At 34.3% G+C, this 19,314-nt stretch overlaps 1 protein-coding gene and 1 long non-coding RNA gene across 6 annotated transcripts; one reads left to right on the top strand and one right to left on the bottom strand.

Annotated features, from left to right (window-relative positions):
- Positions 1–5,782: 5,782 nt before the first annotated feature.
- On the top strand, positions 5,783–10,698 carry LOC127842485 (uncharacterized). Of its 5 annotated transcripts, none has more exons than XR_008031662.1 (8): positions 5,785–6,175; positions 7,702–7,802; positions 8,058–8,221; positions 8,378–8,576; positions 9,013–9,095; positions 9,308–9,328; positions 9,518–9,600; positions 10,655–10,698. It is a non-coding gene; the product is annotated as an uncharacterized LOC127842485 (long non-coding RNA). The 5 variants fall into 5 exon arrangements; XR_008031663.1 differs by having other exon boundaries at positions 7,705–7,802; XR_008031665.1 differs by lacking the exon at positions 8,058–8,221 and having other exon boundaries at positions 5,783–6,175.
- A 3,752-nt stretch (positions 10,699–14,450) lies between these two features.
- On the bottom strand, positions 14,451–16,142 carry LOC127842479 (caprin-2-like). The gene is made up of 2 exons (XM_052372008.1): positions 15,550–16,142; positions 14,451–15,300 (listed from the first exon to the last, which is right to left on the bottom strand). Exons 1-2 carry the CDS (start codon positions 16,055–16,057, stop codon positions 14,876–14,878), a joined length of 933 nt encoding a protein of 310 aa, XP_052227968.1. The 5' UTR covers positions 16,058–16,142; the 3' UTR covers positions 14,451–14,875.
- Positions 16,143–19,314: the final 3,172 nt, after the last annotated feature.

Consider the following 19,314-nt stretch of genomic DNA (forward strand, 5'->3'; position numbering starts at 1 on the left):
CTTTTAAATGTACGATAAATCGTGCAAAAACTTGCGAGTTTTAATGCAACTCTTTGGAACTAATTTATTGCCCATTTACGCAGATGGAATCATTCCACGCACTTCACAAATGTAAACAATTGAACATATATTTTGTTGTGTGACGTTATGAATAGCTTCGACGTGTGTATGTATGTGGTTTCTTAACATAAAAAAAACATATCAATTTTATGATAATGAATTAAGACTGATATAAGATATCATGGTATGAGATGGTTTTCTTTAATGCAGTGAATGCAATGTAACCGTCGTTCAAGAGATTGTTTAGTATTCTGTAGCCTCAATGATGAACGCTTGGAATGATCAAGACATAAATGAGACGCTTTCATAACAATAGTCCGTGCTGAGCCCAACACAGAGGTGAATGTAATGTAACCGTCGTGCAAGAGATTGAGCCCAACACAGAGGTGAATGTAATGTAACCGTCGTGCAAGAGATCGCAAACTTCCCATTCACATTAGTCATAATTTACGATGATAGCACGTACACGCCCGATCGGGGAGCAATGAAGACACCGTGTTTCGGATGGTACCCGCCTTTATTCGTAAGGACCTGCTCAAAGATAATGTTCTGATTAACGCCGATATTGTCGTGGGTTGCTGCTTGAAGGTTATAATCCCTTCTGCAACAAATCGCCTGTGTTTCGTCTGAAGAACTGCAAAAATAGTACAAAAAGATAAAATCAATGTTATTTCAATATTATGGATTATTTTCATCGGTTAATCGCGATAAATATTTATTTTAACTACACTCGGTTTACCGCATTGTCTAAGGCATAAACTTCCGAATATATTCAGACATATTCAGACATGATGGTATTAGTTGATTGAATTTAATACTACACTAATATACGATTGATTTACATTAATAAAGTTTAGTTTAGACATATGTATTTTAACTCGATTACATCGAAAGTCTACGACTAATTTAAACGCTCCGTTTCCTGGACAGAACAAGTGCTCGGTGTGGGAGATCAAAATAACGCTTCAAAAATTGGGATAACACCCATGACGTCTTTGTCGTTAGACGTTCACCATATTCATTACGCCACAGCGACCGATATTTTGTAACATTAATTTACACATAGTGTAGAAAAACACACATCCATTCCTCTCTTGAAACGTGTATATCATATGACAAATAATGAAAACGCCATGTTACCAGCAGTAAGCCCATGTACCATTCTAACCTCGTCAATTCCTTTCGCTGCTGCACCACGCTTGGGGGACATTGCATGGTCGTATTCAAACGGGAAGATTTTCTTGTCAGAAAGAGGGTGCTCCTTTTTAAGCGATGTATCTTCTCTTACACTATTGTCATATTTATTTGTGATAGAGACTTTTTTACGCATAATCTTGTCGGTTTTAAATACGCCTTTTCTTTTTGTACGTGCAACGTGCATCATTTCTTCTTCTGCATAGTCCATTTTCCCATTTAAGTGCAAAGAGTATTCTGTCAGACAATGCCTTGAAATTTTCTAAGTAGGTAATTGTAATCTGTGACAACTTATTATCCGTTTCGAGCGCAGCAATTCGTTTCTCGGATTATGATCGTTTTTCCTCGAACACAGAAAGTCTGGCAAGCAAAGATTTAAATTCCTCCTCTGTAACGTGAATAACCACGGATAAAACACCAATCGCCCAAACTGAACATATGGTTTTCATTTCAGTAATAAGAATATGCATAGAGAGGCTAATTGTTACAACTTTTACTACTGAACGGTTGATGCCTTATCTCTTTACGTTGGTACAATTTGAAAAATACCATTTAATTGGTCCCCGGTCGTCCTCTTAGTTCATTATCGATAAATAAATAGCTTTGAAAGTAGCGTTCTCTTGAACCCATCCTATTTATATTTCTGTGGCGACATGACATTGACCTTAAACGCCCCTGATGGTTATATATTCATCGCGACTGGTTTCGCCCGTAATCGCTTCTTCTAAGTTACTTACATAAAGTCAATAAAAGTGCGTTTATGCAGTGATTCCTACGTCTCGTAAGTTTTCTTTTGTCGCAGGCACGGCTAGGGCAAGCAATAGAAAAAACTCGAAACCCCCAGTAATCCCAGTGAAAATGGTCACATTACCCAACCCCGTTACAATTTCACATTATCTCGCAGTAAACAAATATTGTATTATATTTAAGTTTAAATATAACCTGTGGAACCGTCATTAAACGTATCTGGGTTAATTTAATTTAGGGTTTACATTGCAAGAATAAGAATCTTGATCCTTTGGGAACAAAACTCAACGTCACTTTGACATTCTGGCTTCAAAACAAACTGTGTTAATCTCGTTTTAAGCTGTGTTTACAAATCCCTGATTTTGGAATTATCGTTAAAAGGCACTTAGTGTACCTTAAGGTATGTTGCTTGATGATTATCAAATACGATAGTATTGGTTTTCGGGTTGTCTCTATATTGGGTATTACGTCGCATTGTTAAAGATAACTTTCATTCTTGGGAATAAGAATTTACATAGTATCCGGGTCCTTTACACACGCCTTTTCTGGGCTGCAGAAAGATGTCGGATTTATTGATGTTATGTATATTCCGCTTTTTCAGTTGGGTATATGTCTACTGTTGCACTATGTTTGACTAGTGTGTGGTTGTGTATCTTGGACATGGTTCCGAAATTTAGTATCTTAAACAATATTTTACAAGTTGAGCTCATGAACACAAAAGCTTAAAGCTGTACTTATATTTAAAATGAAAAACAAAAAAATAAAATGTGTTTCATATAACCTTATTGCATTTTCGGGTGTCGGTTTTCAGTTACGGCATGGAGAACGTTCAGACAAAAAGCATGGTTAAAACGCTAATAAGAAGCAAAAAACGCGTGAATACGTTTCATAAATTTAATAGTTCAAACATACGGCCGTATAAAGCTATTGATGTTTAAGAGACGGTCTTACTAAGAATAAGGTCTATCACAAGACAGCGCCATCGACTGTTCGTCTGCTTTAATAGCGTAATGTATTTGTTGTGTCAGTCACCTCATATATTAAATAAGAAAACGTAATTCAATATATGTTGTAATTGAAGTGATAATGACATTTTTAATTTAACATCAACATTATGTTTACTATACAACACTTAAACGCTTCATTTCACAAATTCAATCGCTTCACTAATTAATTGATTTTCCTTTAAATTAATTTAAATACAAGTTCCGGTTTAAGAATCAATCAAAACAAATACCCGACTAGCTCAAAATTCAATCACACGCGCGATCAACATTTAAATAACTTACACAGAAAATGACATTACAATGTATCAATGTATCAACCCTAACAACTGGAATTATTTAAAAGAAATATATGTTATATTAATGCAAAGTGTCACGTTCATCCAACTGGCCCCAAATGATTGGCCCCCATGATTACACAACCAATTCTTAACCTCAATTGTTATCACACTAGTATGTGGTTTTGTTTCCCGAATAGGGCTCCGATCTTTGGGATCAAAAAACATTTTATATAACCTGTTGCACTAAGCAACTAACGTAGGATAGTGAAAACAAACGCTTGATAATGTACAACACATCCATGCATACAGGTTTTGTCTCTATTTTCGTACCAAATAACAATATACGAATCTCTTATCTTAACGACTCCTTTTTAGTTTTTAGAAGTCGTTTTCGATCATGAGTTTTTTCCAATCACATAGTTTTTAATCTTACATGTTTTTCCTTAACAAAATAAACAGAATCATTATTGTGTTACATAGTGCATTTTCTCAATCAGACTCTTCTGCCCTACAATATCAAACACATCATTGAATCAATTTTTTACAGTTTCCTTTTAAGCTCAGTGATTCGTTTAAAGATACTTATCTATTTCATTTGACATGACGATGTAGTTTTTCTAAGTCGGATTGGCTTCCTTTTGGTTTTCAAAAATGAACTGCGAGTATATTTTATAAATATAAATTACACATTGTATTAGCACGCCGTAAACTTATCAGGGTCTAGTTGAGGCACTGAATTGCTATTATTGAAAGTTTACTTGCAAAAGAAGTTCTACATTAACTGTAAGACTGCGCTGTAAGTTTTAACCAAAATGCTTACTTCAAGGCGGGTTAACGTATAAGCATTAAATAGTGTGTATTATGTATCATTGTCAATCTTTATTAAGTATAGTCTCATTTATTCCTTCACTTGCATGTAATGTTTTTGAAGTTCGCCTTACGGCGGTCTTTGTTCTTTCCCACTTAGTTTTTCCGTGGAAACATTGACATAGTTGGAATCATTTGCCGTAATTCATGTTTGTTTCTGTTTAGGTTAGGATGTACATGTGTCATTAAAGTTTGCATTCATCGTTCGAAGACGGTGACTCAATGTGTGCTCTCATGTGTGTTTTGGTGTGTGCCTTATAATATTCAAATTCACATGCCTTAAAAAAGACCACAAAAAGGGGATGCAATTCTCTTTTGCTGCTACAACTAGAATTTCATACCGTGTTTATTTCAATTAAATATATTTTATCATATCTGGTGCTACTTAATGATAAAAAATAACCTATACAAAAAAGCCTAATTTCAAAACATTTATAGAGCCATTGTAAATACATTATTACGTGTTGGAGATGTTTCGATTAATGTGTATGGGTCATTTGTCTGATGACCTGCAGATAATAAAAGGTTCTACGAAATTATCCATGTGAGTGCTTTGAGCGATTCCTGATTGGAAATGGCGTTTTCAATTTTTGAGAGTCACGCACAGTTGAACATCTCCGAAGTAGTCTAGAGGTTTGGTTAATTTTTCATATTTGCAAACACTTTGGGAAACAAGTTTAAGGTATCAACTAAGATAAGATTGCTGTTGTGTAAACAGTATTTGTCCTAGATCTGCTCTTACCGTAAGTTATTTCCCTGAGGTCGATTCTCTATTTTTCTGTACTTTTCTCGGCCAATATGAGCACAGTACAAGCGTTATCCAGCATGTTAGCCGCATTAAACCGGGACACTGTTGACTTTGAGCACAATATGATAACCGAATCGCGATGCTAGAAAATAAAATGCCGAGTTCAAAGCTAAATTGTACAGTCGCTTTTTTAAACGGAAAAAAAAACATACAATTATTTTCTTATTCACAGCGCGATCATCAGCCATAAGTTAATTGTCAGCGGAACGTTAGATTGGCGTTATGTGGGATAATTGACATGTACACCGGTTATATATACTTGTTATACCTGAAAGCTTTAAGATTATGCATTTGAAATGGTCATATTAAGTAAACAATAAGTACAAAATGTTTTTTGTGTATCATTTTCGGTATGATGTCAAGTAGAGCCAATAATGCTTACTCGCTTCGTTTTAAAAAGTAGTGTTTTGTTATGTAATACCACGTTCAAAACAATAATCAAATGTCTCTTGCCTTTTTTAAAACGTGCCTAAATAAACGCGATAAAACGAATTTAAATAATTTCGCTATGACTCAAGATGTATAAAAGCTACAAATCAAATAAAGTCAAGAATGAAATATTTCCACAGTTGATTTCACTTTTGTAATATAACGTTTGAATTAAAGCATATTAAACTATAATCGTCAGACAGGTGACATTAAACATAAAAGTGTGTGTGTGTGTGTGTGTGTGTGTGTGTGTGCGTGCGTGCGTGCGCGTGTGCGTGCGTAAGTGCGTTGCGTGCGTGAGTGTGCGTGCGTGCGTGCGTGCGTGCGTGCATGCGTGCGTGCGTGCGTGCGTGCGTGCGTGCGTGCGTGCGTGCGTGCGTGCGTGCGTGTGTGTGTGTGTGTGTGTGTGTGTGTGTGTGTGTGTGTGTGTGAGTTTGTAAAACCTACCAACCGGGGAAAATCGTATGAATACACACCAACAAACCGGGGAACACCTACCAACCGGGGAATTCCCCGGTTGGTTTTAGGCGAAAATCTCTAATCTACGTGTATGAAATACCAAACTGTCAATTTAAATTAGAAATCCAACGCCTTCCCCGATTAGCGGGTTTGTGGCATGCACAAAATATACACAAATATTGACCAAATTACAATCGAGTGTGTATCCAGGCTTATAACAGTTCCCCGGTTGCGCTGTTTAAAAATCATACACTCGGTATTTATATCATTTAGTGAAAGTAAGTTGGAAAAATGGAGTTTCGAGCGAACAAACGCATTAAACTAAGGTAAGCTTTTTAATTATGTTTACAACTTTCAATTGCTATTAAAAAGCGTTTTTATGTAAACTTTAAAGTAATACTGGAAGACGAATTCTAAAGATCGATTTATATTAATATCATTTGATTACAAAGCTTGTTTTACGGTACATATTTCACGAATATATTTTTTAAATAAACGTAAAACAATGTAGAGCTCTAGACAGTTTTTCGTTATATATATATAACGAAAACTGCCTAGAGCTCTACAGTGTTTTACGTTATATATATATATATAGTGGAGCTATCCTACTCACCCCGGCGTCGGCGTTAGCGTGAGCGTGAGCGTTGGAATGTTAAAGTTTGCGTACCACCTCAAATATTGTCTATGTCCCTTGACATATTGCTTTTATATTTAGCATACTTCTTTACCAACATGACCCCAATCTATAAACAAGAGCAGACAACTGTAACAAGCATTTTGTAAGAATTATGGCCCCTTTTCCCACTTAAAATATGCATATTATTGATAAATCTTTGTTAAAGTTTACGTACCACCGCAATTACTTTCTATGTCCCTTGACATATTGCTTTTATATTTTGCATACTTCTTTACCAACATAACCCCAATCGATAAACAAGAGCAGACAACTGTAACAAGCATTTTGTAAGAATTATGGCCCCTTTTCCACTTAGAATATGCATATTATTGATAAATCTTTATTAAAGTTGCGTACCACCTCAAATATTTTCTTTGTCCCTTGACATAAGGTTTCATATTTTGCATACTTCTTTACCAACATGACCCCAATCTATAAACAAGAGCAGACAACTGTAAAAAGCATTTTGTAAGAATTATGGCCCCTTTTTTCACTTAGAATATGCATACTATTGGTTATTCTATGTTAAAGTTTGCGTACCACCTTAAATATTTTCTTTGTCCCTTGACATATTGCATTCATATTTTGCATACTTCTTTACCAACATGACCCCAATCTATAAACAAGAGCAGACTACTGTAAACAACATTTTGTAAGAATTATGGCCCCTTTTTTCACTTAGAATATGCATATTATTAATAATTCTTTGTTAAAGTTTGCTTACCACCTCAAATATTTTAATTGTCCCTTGACATGCTGCTTTCATATTTTGCATACTTCTTGACCAACATGACCCCAACTTGAAATACAATCTTATTAGTTTGTTTTATATCTTTACAAATGTTCAATACATATGTTTTGTGGAAACCTGAACTCAGAATCGTCTATAATTAACCATTTCTTTAAAACATAAGCGATCAATATGTTTGGCTTAAACTTATTTATTACGACATAGTAACATATTCACAAGTAACATGGCATTGACATAGGATCCATATGTTTCAATTATGGTCCTCTTCCAGTTAGAATATGACTATAGTACCTTGACCTTATTGAATATGAACAATTTCCCCATGGTGGCTTACTTTATACTGTCAAGCACTTGAATAGTCGAGCGCGCTGTTTTCTGACAGCTCTTGTTGTTTTTCTCATCGACATTTCCATTTTAACATTTAGTAGCCAAAAGGGTCCAAGTCCCCTTGATCTCGCAAGAACGTACTGTCAGAATTACGTTGATCCACCAGGTTTTGAAGTAAAAACCGTCAATGATGTCATAGGTACAAATATTTTTGTATATGGTTATGTTTAAACACGTTTAGAAATAATAAAAGAACATCGTAGCCCCTTTCCATTAAAAAGAAGAAAACAAACATGGACTATTGGGTTACTTAATACTGGGCAGAAGTATGGAAGTAGCATAAAGATTTATTGATTATTTATGAATAAAACACTATTGGCGCCTATATCTAGCCTTCAATTATTTGACCAAAGTGATTATTAATATAAAATGTCTACAAATATAAATATTTCAGGCGAAGGAGTCTTTGCCACTTAGCCTTTTAAAAAAGGAGACTTTCTTCTCGAATACAAAGGGGATCTGATAACACGAGTAAAACATGCAATTAGAAAAGGAGTATGAACAGGAGGGTCAAGGCAGCTTCATTTACTTTTTTAAATACAGAGACAAATCTTGCTGGTAACTACAAATTAGCTTTACTTTGCACATCAAACGTTTAAATCACGCCATTAGAAGAAGAATAATCTTTAGTTTTTTCACCATAATAATTAAATTTGGCATGCGCGTTATTTTAGTTTAAAGCACCAGAAGTGTTTATTTAAATGTCTTATTCAGCATTGACGCTACCAACGATATATTCCACGAGGGTCGAATGATAAATGATGCCGAAAATGGAGACGCAAAACAAAATTGTGTAATGAAAATAGTTGAAGTCAACCAAACTCCCCATCTATGCACTTTCGCCGACAGAGACATTGCAATTGGCGAGGAACTCCGATATGATTATGGAGTACCAACACTTCCATGGAGAAAGGTACATTCTATTGTTAAGACGTCATCTGTGATGAATTTATCACTGATATTTATCACATTTTAAATTAGCTTTAAATGTCTTTTGAATTATTATTTTTATAAATATAGCCAATCAGTTTCATGATTGCATTCATGTTCATTCATGAGTTATTCTTTTTAAATACAGATATTCAAATATCTTTTTGCCGTGAATTAAAATGTTTAATCATTGAACGTCGTCAAGCTCTACTTTAATGCGGTCTGTCTGATAATGTGTATTTGTTATTTGAATTGTCAGAAATGCACGGAGCAAAAAAATGGGTATGTTTCACAGTGATTTGTTATTACTACACATGCATTGATACAAATGCGTTGTACTTAATGGTTTCATAACTAACGAACTTTCTAACACTGACTAGATTATGTGTAATACCAATTTTTATTGTTGTTTTGAATAGGCAACACAATGACTACTAGATCTACGGACAGCCAGGAACCAGGACAAACAACATCAATACACACGGAAGAAGTCAATGAGACGGTTTGTAATATTTCGCAAGGTCGAAGCTACTAAGGCGTATTTTCTGGTTGGTTTTGTCTTCAGTGAAATGGGCGTAATTTTACCTTACTAAGGCGTATTTTCTCGTTAAATACCTTTCAGCCGTGAATTAAAATGGTTTATCATTGAACGTCGTCAAGCTCTACTTGAAATGCGTTCTGTCTGATAATGTGTATTTTTTTTTGCATTTTCAGAAATGTACGGAACAAAAAAGGGTATGTTTCACAGTGATTTTGTTATTACTACACATTCTTAAAATCATATTATGAACATCATGAAATTATTGTAATTGTTGTACAAAGAATTAATGCCAATGTGTTGTACTAAATGGTTTCATGAATAACGAACATTTTAACCCTGAGTAAATTATGTGTTATACCATTTTTTATTGTTGTTTTGAATAGGCAACACAATGACTACTAGATCTACGGACAGCCAGGAACCAGGACAAACAACCCCCGTGCACACGGAAGAAGTCGATGAGACGGTTTGTAATATTTCACTATGTCGAAGCTACTAAGGGGTATTTTCTGGTTTGGTTTAGTCTTCAGTGAAATGGGCGTAATTTTGCCTTAAATTATATTGTGCCAATATTTATTCCGGGTGATGCTAATTAGTATTTGGGCTTAACATAACACGTACGTCGATGATCATTATATTAACATGTTATAGCACACGTTATGCGAATTTTAAAAGAATAAAATATTGTTTACCAGTTGTAGTGACTATGAACTACTTGTCTTTCAAAATCTTCATATACACAAAGAATTTAGAATTTACACTTGTCAATGAAACTGGTGAGCATGTGTATTAACCACTGTAGTCTATAAACATCGACTTCATCATAATCACAAAAACGTTAATCATCGCTTATCCAAGAAGTGTAATATCATTAATTTTAATTTTCAGTATAAGACTTATACGCTGCCAATTACTGTGTATGAAACTCTGAGACATTAGGAAATTTAACTTGCGTGTTACATATGGACATTGGTTGATATTTTATCTTAACAACAAAAAAACAATAGCGTCTACTCGATATTTTACTATACGATACATTCTGACATGGGTAAGAAAAGATAGTTCATTTTATACCCACCACCGCACAATACATACATGATTTACCGTGAACCACAGTCCGTTCACCAGTTCTTTTTTCTTCCAACACATTTGTCCAGAGAAGTACAATACCTTTCATTAAACCGTGCATACATTTTGTCTTATTAGTATCTGTAAAAAATATTCATTGTATACTTTTTCGAAATTTGATAACATGTTTGGAACAACCTGGTATATGTAATGACATGCTACGTCGGTGTATTCAGCCAATTTTTAAAAAAGTAATTGTTTGATTCATTAGGCAAAATAATGTTTCCAAATTTGTCGTGTGACATCTATGTCATTATCAGGTGCCGTAAGTACCTGGACGCTTTTGTCGTAATTTTGCTATGAAAAATTGTACTGAAGTATATATATTTAATATGAATATCTTACAAATGGCAGTTAGCGACGTCATATTGTGTTTTATTATCCATGTACAGAAAAGAGTACTTCAAATACCAGGAGAACATAACAAGCAGCCAACAATCAATGGAGTGAAAACGAAAAAGGAGCTGTTCACAGACACTTTGATCGTTTTTTGATAATGGGTAAATTACCAGAGAAAAAAGAAATACTTGCATGAATTGAAAGTGAGAATGACCTTCGCAACAGAAGTTGGAAAAATGTCAAAGACTTTTGCAGAAATTTTATTGAAACAAAAAAGCGACGGGGACTTTTAACTTAAAAAAATATTACACATATAATGCACGTTTAGGAGAATACGTTAAAGGATGAAGTTGCCACATTTTTTTGTGTTTTCTTGTTCTATATACTCTTTTCGAAAACGATATATGTGTGCTTATTGTATTTGAATGTTTTATTAATACGGTTCTGCCAAAAACGATATTTGTTCATAATCTTATCGCCGAACAAATTAGGATTGGTATATAGTTCGGCCAATGAGTGTTTCTTTGTACTTTCTATTACGAGTTTCTACGAGTTACTCACTATACAAGTTATTTTTTACCCTAAATTTGTTGAATATGAATGAATATAGCAAACATGATAACAAATCAATCTAGAAGGCTAAACGTTCAGAGAAGGCACACAAAAAATTCAGTCGGATAAAATTTACATTTTAAATAAAATAAAAAAACTACTGCTAAACTACTGCTATAATATGAAGAATACAAATGAATATTTTGTCAATTTTACAAAATTTGTTTTGAATGACAGGTGTCTGACTTGTAGTTGAGTACTTAATAGTTATTTTAAAGTAAACATTTACCAAAATGTAACTTATTGCGTAAATATCGCACTAGAATTGATTAAATAGTTGTTAAATATTACAATAATTTCCTACACAGATTTTTGTGCATTTGTTTTGCGTGTAGATATTCACATTAGCTATCAATTCACATATTTGCTTTGTGTATATAATTGGTATGTTTATATATATTTTCATATCAAAATTGCTTGATCTACAAAAATTCGCGAGGAGTTATGCATTTTTTCCCATGTTTTTATTGAAGTTTATAATTCAACGACGATGAAAATTACTAAGATGCCAGATTTAGTTATGTTTTTTTTCTCATTTATGGTTAAAGATCAATTAACATACCCATTTCCCAGACTAAGATATTGTTAAAACAATTTATCGCGTTTGCGACTGACCTCTTTTATGCATTCTAACACAAGCTATTTACTTGTTTTTTCGAATACTCTTCATATACACACACTTAGATTACCTAGAACACAACATATTTGAAACATATATTTATATGTGATGTGTAAATGCAGGCACAAAGCTAATAATTAATAATGTTTATACACTTTGCGATATGATGCTATACTGTCGGTTGTTTTAAGTGATTAGTCATTATGTTAACCATGTTATCTGCCATCTGAAATGTAATTAAGTGTTTTGACATGTATGCGAAATTGATCTTGTTCGATTTGGTTCTGTATATTCAGAATTGAGTCACACTGTTATAATTTTCCTGTTGGTACATATTATTTTTAAGTTGGCACCAACAAGGGTTTAACAATTGATCCACATGTGCACTCCCAGTAAGTATATATACTATAATGTAAGTGATTCAAAATAATATTAAACTACGTGTTTGATAAGTGTTTGCTTTGGTTCATATTTAATTATTAGTGTTTTTATATAATGATAATGCTGTCAAAGTCAGCGGTGATTATACGTGTATAACAACATTAATTATTACTTTTATATTGTTTTCAACAAATAACATATGGATGACACATCGGCATAATTTTTCAGTGCTTAAAATACACTCTTTCTATTATATTTTATGCAAAAATTAGGTACATAAGTTGGTTAACATTAAGGTAGTTTGAAAAAAATACGTGAATTCAAATCTTAAAAAAGGTGTTTGGTTTGCAAGGGAAAACAAAGCGATTGCCAGTGACTATTTTCCTTAAAATATAATCTGTTATTTCGACAGGTAGAATTAAATGTAAGTTCATTATTAACGTTAACCCGTTTTTGGCATTCTCTACTCAAACAAGTGCATACATACTGTATTTTTTAATACAGCACATGTGTAATGGTATCACAGTTGTAGAATTGGAATACATATATTATAACAATAACTACTGATCATTATTCAGATTGACCTACCGCCGTAGACTAAGTTACTGTCGCGTCAAAATGCATTGTTATCAAGTCGTTTTGCTAGTTTACTTAACTATTTAGTTTCTCAGGCCTCGCCACATTCGTTGTGAAACGTTCATGATTGTTTAAAGTTACAGATTTTATTATTTTTAAAAATGCAATAAATGTATTTAAAACAATTTAAGTGAAGTGGAAGTTGCCATGCGTGTGAATGAATTTTCTGATGTTTACCTGTTTCAGGGGATTAATTTAATTTAAATGCATGAGTTATTTTATAATCTCAGAGTAAGGACAAAGAAAATTTACACTACTCAATCTATATGCATATGGGCAGTTCTACTTTTAGGATAAAAAACTTCATAGTAGGTGAAAATCGTGAATGCTTTTTTCTGATGGAAAAAAGGAATTAAACAAATAAGCCGCCTCCCCTCTCCTTCATTCGGTTTGACAAATAGCGTGGCCTGAAAAAAATAACATTATTTTTTAGTTTTAAGAACGAATTGTATTCATTTGTTGATTAATTGCACCATGATTGTTATGGTATAATGCAGCACTTGCATGCTTGTAGTCGGCTTATAGCTAATGAAGTCATTAATGTATTGTTTGATTTGCGTTTTGTCTCTTATTCTTATTTTGATGTGAATAATATTTGAGTCAATCAAATAAGGCATTTTTGTATAACTTATATAAGGTCATATGATAAACATATTTAATTTAAATATTGTTTCATACATATTCTTTTCAATTTTTGTACTAACTTAAATATTATCCATGAACGTGCACGCCATTGTCCTATTAACAACGGTACCAAGATTACACACAATTACCCCTGTTGGTAAACGCAAATTCCCCGTTGGACATTATTGAAGCTCCACGGTGATAGCGCGCTTAAGTTCCTCTCTTGGTTAACACAATTCCCCTGTTGGCACACATTAAAGTTCAACGGTTGGTACGCACATAGCACCCCTGCTGGTATACACCGTTCCCCAGTTGGAACACATTGAAGTGCCACAGTTGGAACGCACTAAGTTCCCCTGTTGGTACACATTGAAGTTCCACAGTTGGTACGCACTTAGTACCCCTGTTGGTATACACCGTTCCCCAGTTGGCACACATCGCAGTTCCTCATTTGGTACGCACATAATTCCCCGGTGTGCATGTAAAATTTTCTTTGATTTATTACCCTATTTATCATAATTTTTATGTCAAAATCGTATTTTAGGTTCGAAACTTGTATGTTCTTTATCACTTTAAGCTTTCTAGAATATGTGGAAATGGTGGTCCCCGGTTGGTAGGTTTAGAACACATTTCCCCGGTTGGAAGGTTTTACAAGTATGTGTGTGTGTGTGTGTGTGTGTGTGTGTGTGTGTGTGTGCGCGTGTGCGTACGCGTGTGTGTTTGTGTGTGTGTGTGCGTTCGTGCGTACATGCGCGTGCGTGTGTGCGAGCGTGCGAGTGTATGTGTGTGTGCGTGTGTGTGCAAATTTTAGAACGCAAGCAAATATTTTTAAAGTCACACACCTTGAAATGAAGTACATGTTTATCAATACATATAGATGCAATTTGAATGTTTGCAAAATGGTCATTAAATATATAGCCTAGTTAGCAGGTAATTTATTTATTTTTATTTTTAAAACCGAAAGGAGGATTTCTATACTTATACGTCCATTTTTGACAAACGCGATTATTTTTAAGTTTTTAAGCGCAAAAGAGACGGATTTCTACCTTTTATTAACCTGGCCTCGTGTTCACAAAACGATTTTGCAATCGAAAATCGATTTTAACTTACATCGATTTTCATTTATGCCTATCAACTACAATGGAAATCCATTTTAAATGACAATCAAAATCGATTTTCGATTGCAAAAAATGTTTTTTGAACACGGGGCCAGATATATTCTAATTGGCATATATAAAACATGGTTCTTATTTATACTTACATTTACAATGCCATGTATTGCATTTCAAGGTGTGTGGCTTTAAGTGACAAAACATTTAGAGTAACTTATACAGTTGGATAAGCATGTGGAAACCTGATATTTTTACAGGTGTTATCAACCGGTTTCACATGATTATTGCATCTACACTAAATATCCGCTGAATGACGAATACGAGTAACCCCAAATGTTATTATCTGGAGGGTTAACATTTTGAACAGCTACTTCATCCCCTACATTTAGCCTTATGACAACCGTCTGACTGCTTTGGTCGTGTCTTCCATTGTCTCCGTGACCGTAAATGTGAGCGACAGCGTTTCCATTATGAACTATGGCAGCATGAACCTCCCCATTCATCCAAGTCAAAATCGTCGATGAGATAACGTAAACGCCAGATTGTGGAGCGGTAAAAACACCGTGATTTGGATGGTATCCGCCTCCTTCATTTGTAAGTACCCGATCAAAGATGATGTCCTGATTAATACCGATGTGTTGTTGATTAGGGACTCTCATTGCGGTAAATGCCACATTCTCTTGTACTGCAAATCTTCTGTGATCAGACTGTAATACTGTAAAAAAAAGTGCAAGAGCTTCAACGTTTGCTAATATTCTGACGGATTGAAGTCAATCATAATTCACCAACATGCATTGAGTGTGCTCTAACAAACGTCATGAACATCTAACACGTATATTGTGTCTTTTTAAAGCTTTGTGCATTTAGTAAGCAACTTAGTATTTAAGCATATATTAAAAAAACAAGCATTCGTACTTCTGTATAAAAACAAAATTAACATTCAAAACAAATTACTAAACGGTACCTGCAGTTGAGTTATTTGCAATTTCAATATTATCAGTCTGTCTGGGATATGTTTCTCCGTTACGGTTTGGTAATACTTCAAAATCATTCTCAGGCACGGCAGTTTTTATGTTAGACTGTATTTTGTCATTTTTAATCGAGGCGCCTTTCATGTAAAACAGGGTCTTGCCGTATTTATTGTTGTTGGTTTCAAGTGCGGCTGTTTTTGCATACATTTTCTTAACAGCATCAAACACATCTATTCTACTGTTCCGTGCTTCATTTTTTCTTTCAAGCGTAGCGACTCTTCTCTCGGACAATGTCTTGTATTTTTCTAAGTCGGCGATTCTTTTCTGTGACAACTTAATCTCCGTTTCAAGCGCAGCAATTCGTTTCTCGGAAAATGCTTGTTTTTCTTCGAGCACAGAAAGCCTGGCAAGCAATGATTGAAAATCGTCATCTGTTACCGCGTCAACGTATATAAAAACACCTAAAATCCAACACGCGGAAATTGTCAATATGGTCGTCATTTCAGTTATTTACGCCTACTTCGACAATGAGAACGTTTAAACCTTTGCTTCATATCAGGCAGACAGTTTATCTATTTTTGTTGACAAAGTTTTAAAACAAAATACGAGTTTGACCATAATCGTACACTTGTTTCGTTATCGTTATGCGTTCAGCTACTTGATAACTTATCTAAGATCATACATCTATGTAGCTGATTGAGCCAAATATACATGTTAAGCGCTCTCCATCTATTTCTGATACCAGGTACACGGACAATTGGATCTAAAACGCCCATACTGCATATCACGGGGGCCACGCGTATACGGGAGCTTACCGCGTTTAAGTGAAAAATTTGTTGCAAAACTTCAAAGATGGCGTCGTTTAAGTGTTTTTCATGAAGGAGTAGCGGATATTTTCACCAGGTAAGCCAGTTTATAGTTATATTTCTTTTAAATGAATAAGCCCGTTCGGCTCTACGGTGTTTGTGCTCCCCTCGGTTTTTTGTTTCAATACCGTAGACGTCGGATCAAAAAAGTTATTGAAGCAAAACCGTCGACAAATTTGTTGTTTAATTTCTTGACCTTCGAGATGTTGGATGTTCGAATATCATTTTCTGTCATAATAAACAGTATTTGTTCATGTGTACAGTAAAATATAACATAAATCACGAATATTTTATTATCTCGACGCGTTGTTATGTCTATTAATTCATTTAATGCCGAATTATAGCGGGTTAACCCCCATTTTTGGAACTAAACTTCCTTTAAAGCACATTTTGGGAACTGACTTCCAAATGATAAACAGCTCTTTTCTATATAAGGTTTTATGCGAAATAACTTTTGTGAATGAATTCCGCATTGGTGCGAATGTCTTGGAAAACATTTTCACTTGAAGAAATCAAGAGTAATCTTTTTTTCTATTAATTGTTATATTATTAATTTTTATTATTATATGTTTTATCGCGTACTTAACGCTAACATTTAGTGTGTGTAATATAAGACATTCGACGGTATTATTAACACAGTGTAATTCTTACCTTTTTATTTTAACACATATGGACATACTTATGTTTGAATATGCATCCAACGGAATACTATGCTTACTATTTTCAGATATCAAGACGCCAGTTATATATGTTGAGGATGCCAAGATTAAAAAAGACGGCGTAACGAAGTGTGCACCGCTCTAGAATGCGATAGGTACATGAAACCCACCAATCAAACAAAAAAGATTACGTCGAAGTACCTTGCCAAACAATCACATATACGTGCAATAAAAGTGTAATGAAAAACAGAAGAGGGTTAAGCCGGTTTGATACTAGTATAAGGTTGATGTAACCAAATACTGCCATTGTTGCGATTCGGAATACATGAAGCAATTTGGAATACCTGACATCTGCTTAGAAGATGCATATCGGTGGATGTTTTTTTTTTAATGAAAACTTTAATATTTATTGTTTATTTAATACAATGACATTTGACGCGTTTTACCATAACGATACTGATACATGTATGTGACTTTGATGTGACACATTTTGGACGCCCTTCTTTTAAACCAGTTCTGAGTTAGTCACTATATTATAATCGCAAAAAGTGAATTTGTAGTGGATAGAAAGATTTGTGCAAATGCAATACACGATATGATTTCAGTAGGAGTTATCAATATAATTGTTATACATGTATGTTTTTTCTCTTTTATACCTATTTGAATACATATTAGTTATGACTGTTGTATTGAGGGAATAAAGTATTGGTTCACTAAGAAAGATTATTTCGTTTGTTCCTAACATTGCCTTCTAATCGTAAGTAATGTTAATATGCCAAATGCATAACGAATTAAATCCGACCCAAATCTTTTTTTATCATGTATGTAAGTGCTGAATACAATTGAAAATGTATGCAGAGACATCGTAGGAAGAAATGATGTAACACAGATAATGATTTATTTTCATAACAAAGCGAGAAACTAGCACCATGACATATACGGAATAAAACGTGTAAGTAAGTAGCAATAATAGCAATTATATGTCAGACTTGTCTATGTAGACTTTATAAATAAAACAAAAACACTACAAACATCAGCTGTATATGTTTTGTTTGGTTCGTGTTTTTTATTTGCTGTTTTAGTCCGGCTCTGTTGAAGGATTCTTTCTTGCATATTCTACATTTAAACTCATGTGGTCTATGAATGGGGCATGGTATCTCAATCCTCCCCTGATGTAAAATTCCTCATTACATATACTGCACCGAAAGATGCACTTATTTCGCCCTTTAGCCTGCATCATCTGAAAAGACAGTAAAAGAATGGTTAAAAAAAGTTCATAGCAGAATAAGGTCGTCACGTCATGAAATACATAAAATTAATTATAATATTACTGAAAGGGCTGATAAACGTTCTATTATCTCGTACATCAGTCACCACACAACCCATCTTCTTGAAAATAGGTGAATTGATTCATTTGGTCGGCAGGTTTTTCGAAAAGCATTATTATTATTCTACAGTAAGTAACGTGATTAAGAAAACACTTATATTGCACCACGTTACATGCTATAAAACTATAATATTGAAGTACACATATACTCTTTATTTAAGATATGTAGGTAGATCATGACAAGCTCTTTTACATATGAAAGAGCTGTTTGTCATTTGGAAGTCAGGTCCCAAAATGTGCTTAAAAGGAAGTCAGTTCCAAATAAGGGGGTTAAACCAATATTGTTTGCCAATAAATTAATTATCAGTGATAAAACGGCGTCGGTAGATTGAAATAATCATGATTTTATTTATATTTTACTGTTCACGTGTGTCAATACTGTGTATTATAAGAGAAAATGATATTTGTACATCCAACTTCTCGAACGTCCCGTAAGTAGACAACAGATTTGTGGACGGTTTTCCTTCAATAACTTTTTTATCCCGACGTCTACGATATTGAAACGAAAAAACCGAGGGAAGCACAAACACCGGAGAGCCGAAACGGCGTATTCATTAAAAAAATTATAAATACAAAGGGGCTTACCGGGTGAAAATATCCTCCCTTCCTTTAAGAAAATGCAACAAACGACGCCATCTTTGAAGTTTTGCAACAACTTTCTCACTTAAACGCGGTAAGCCCCGTATACGCGTGCCCCCCTGGCATATGCTCCGGCGCTGATGTGTCGGTCACACGCAACGCTTAAACCAACATATACGCAGCAACTCTTATCACTTAGTAACTAACATACAGTTCTATTTAAAGGCATACACTAGTAATTATAAGCGTTGCCCTTTTCTCTAGGAC

The sequence above is a fragment of the Dreissena polymorpha genome, chromosome 8 (genome assembly GCF_020536995.1).
Source record: "Dreissena polymorpha isolate Duluth1 chromosome 8, UMN_Dpol_1.0, whole genome shotgun sequence".
Taxonomy (NCBI): Eukaryota; Metazoa; Mollusca; class Bivalvia; order Myida; family Dreissenidae; genus Dreissena; species Dreissena polymorpha.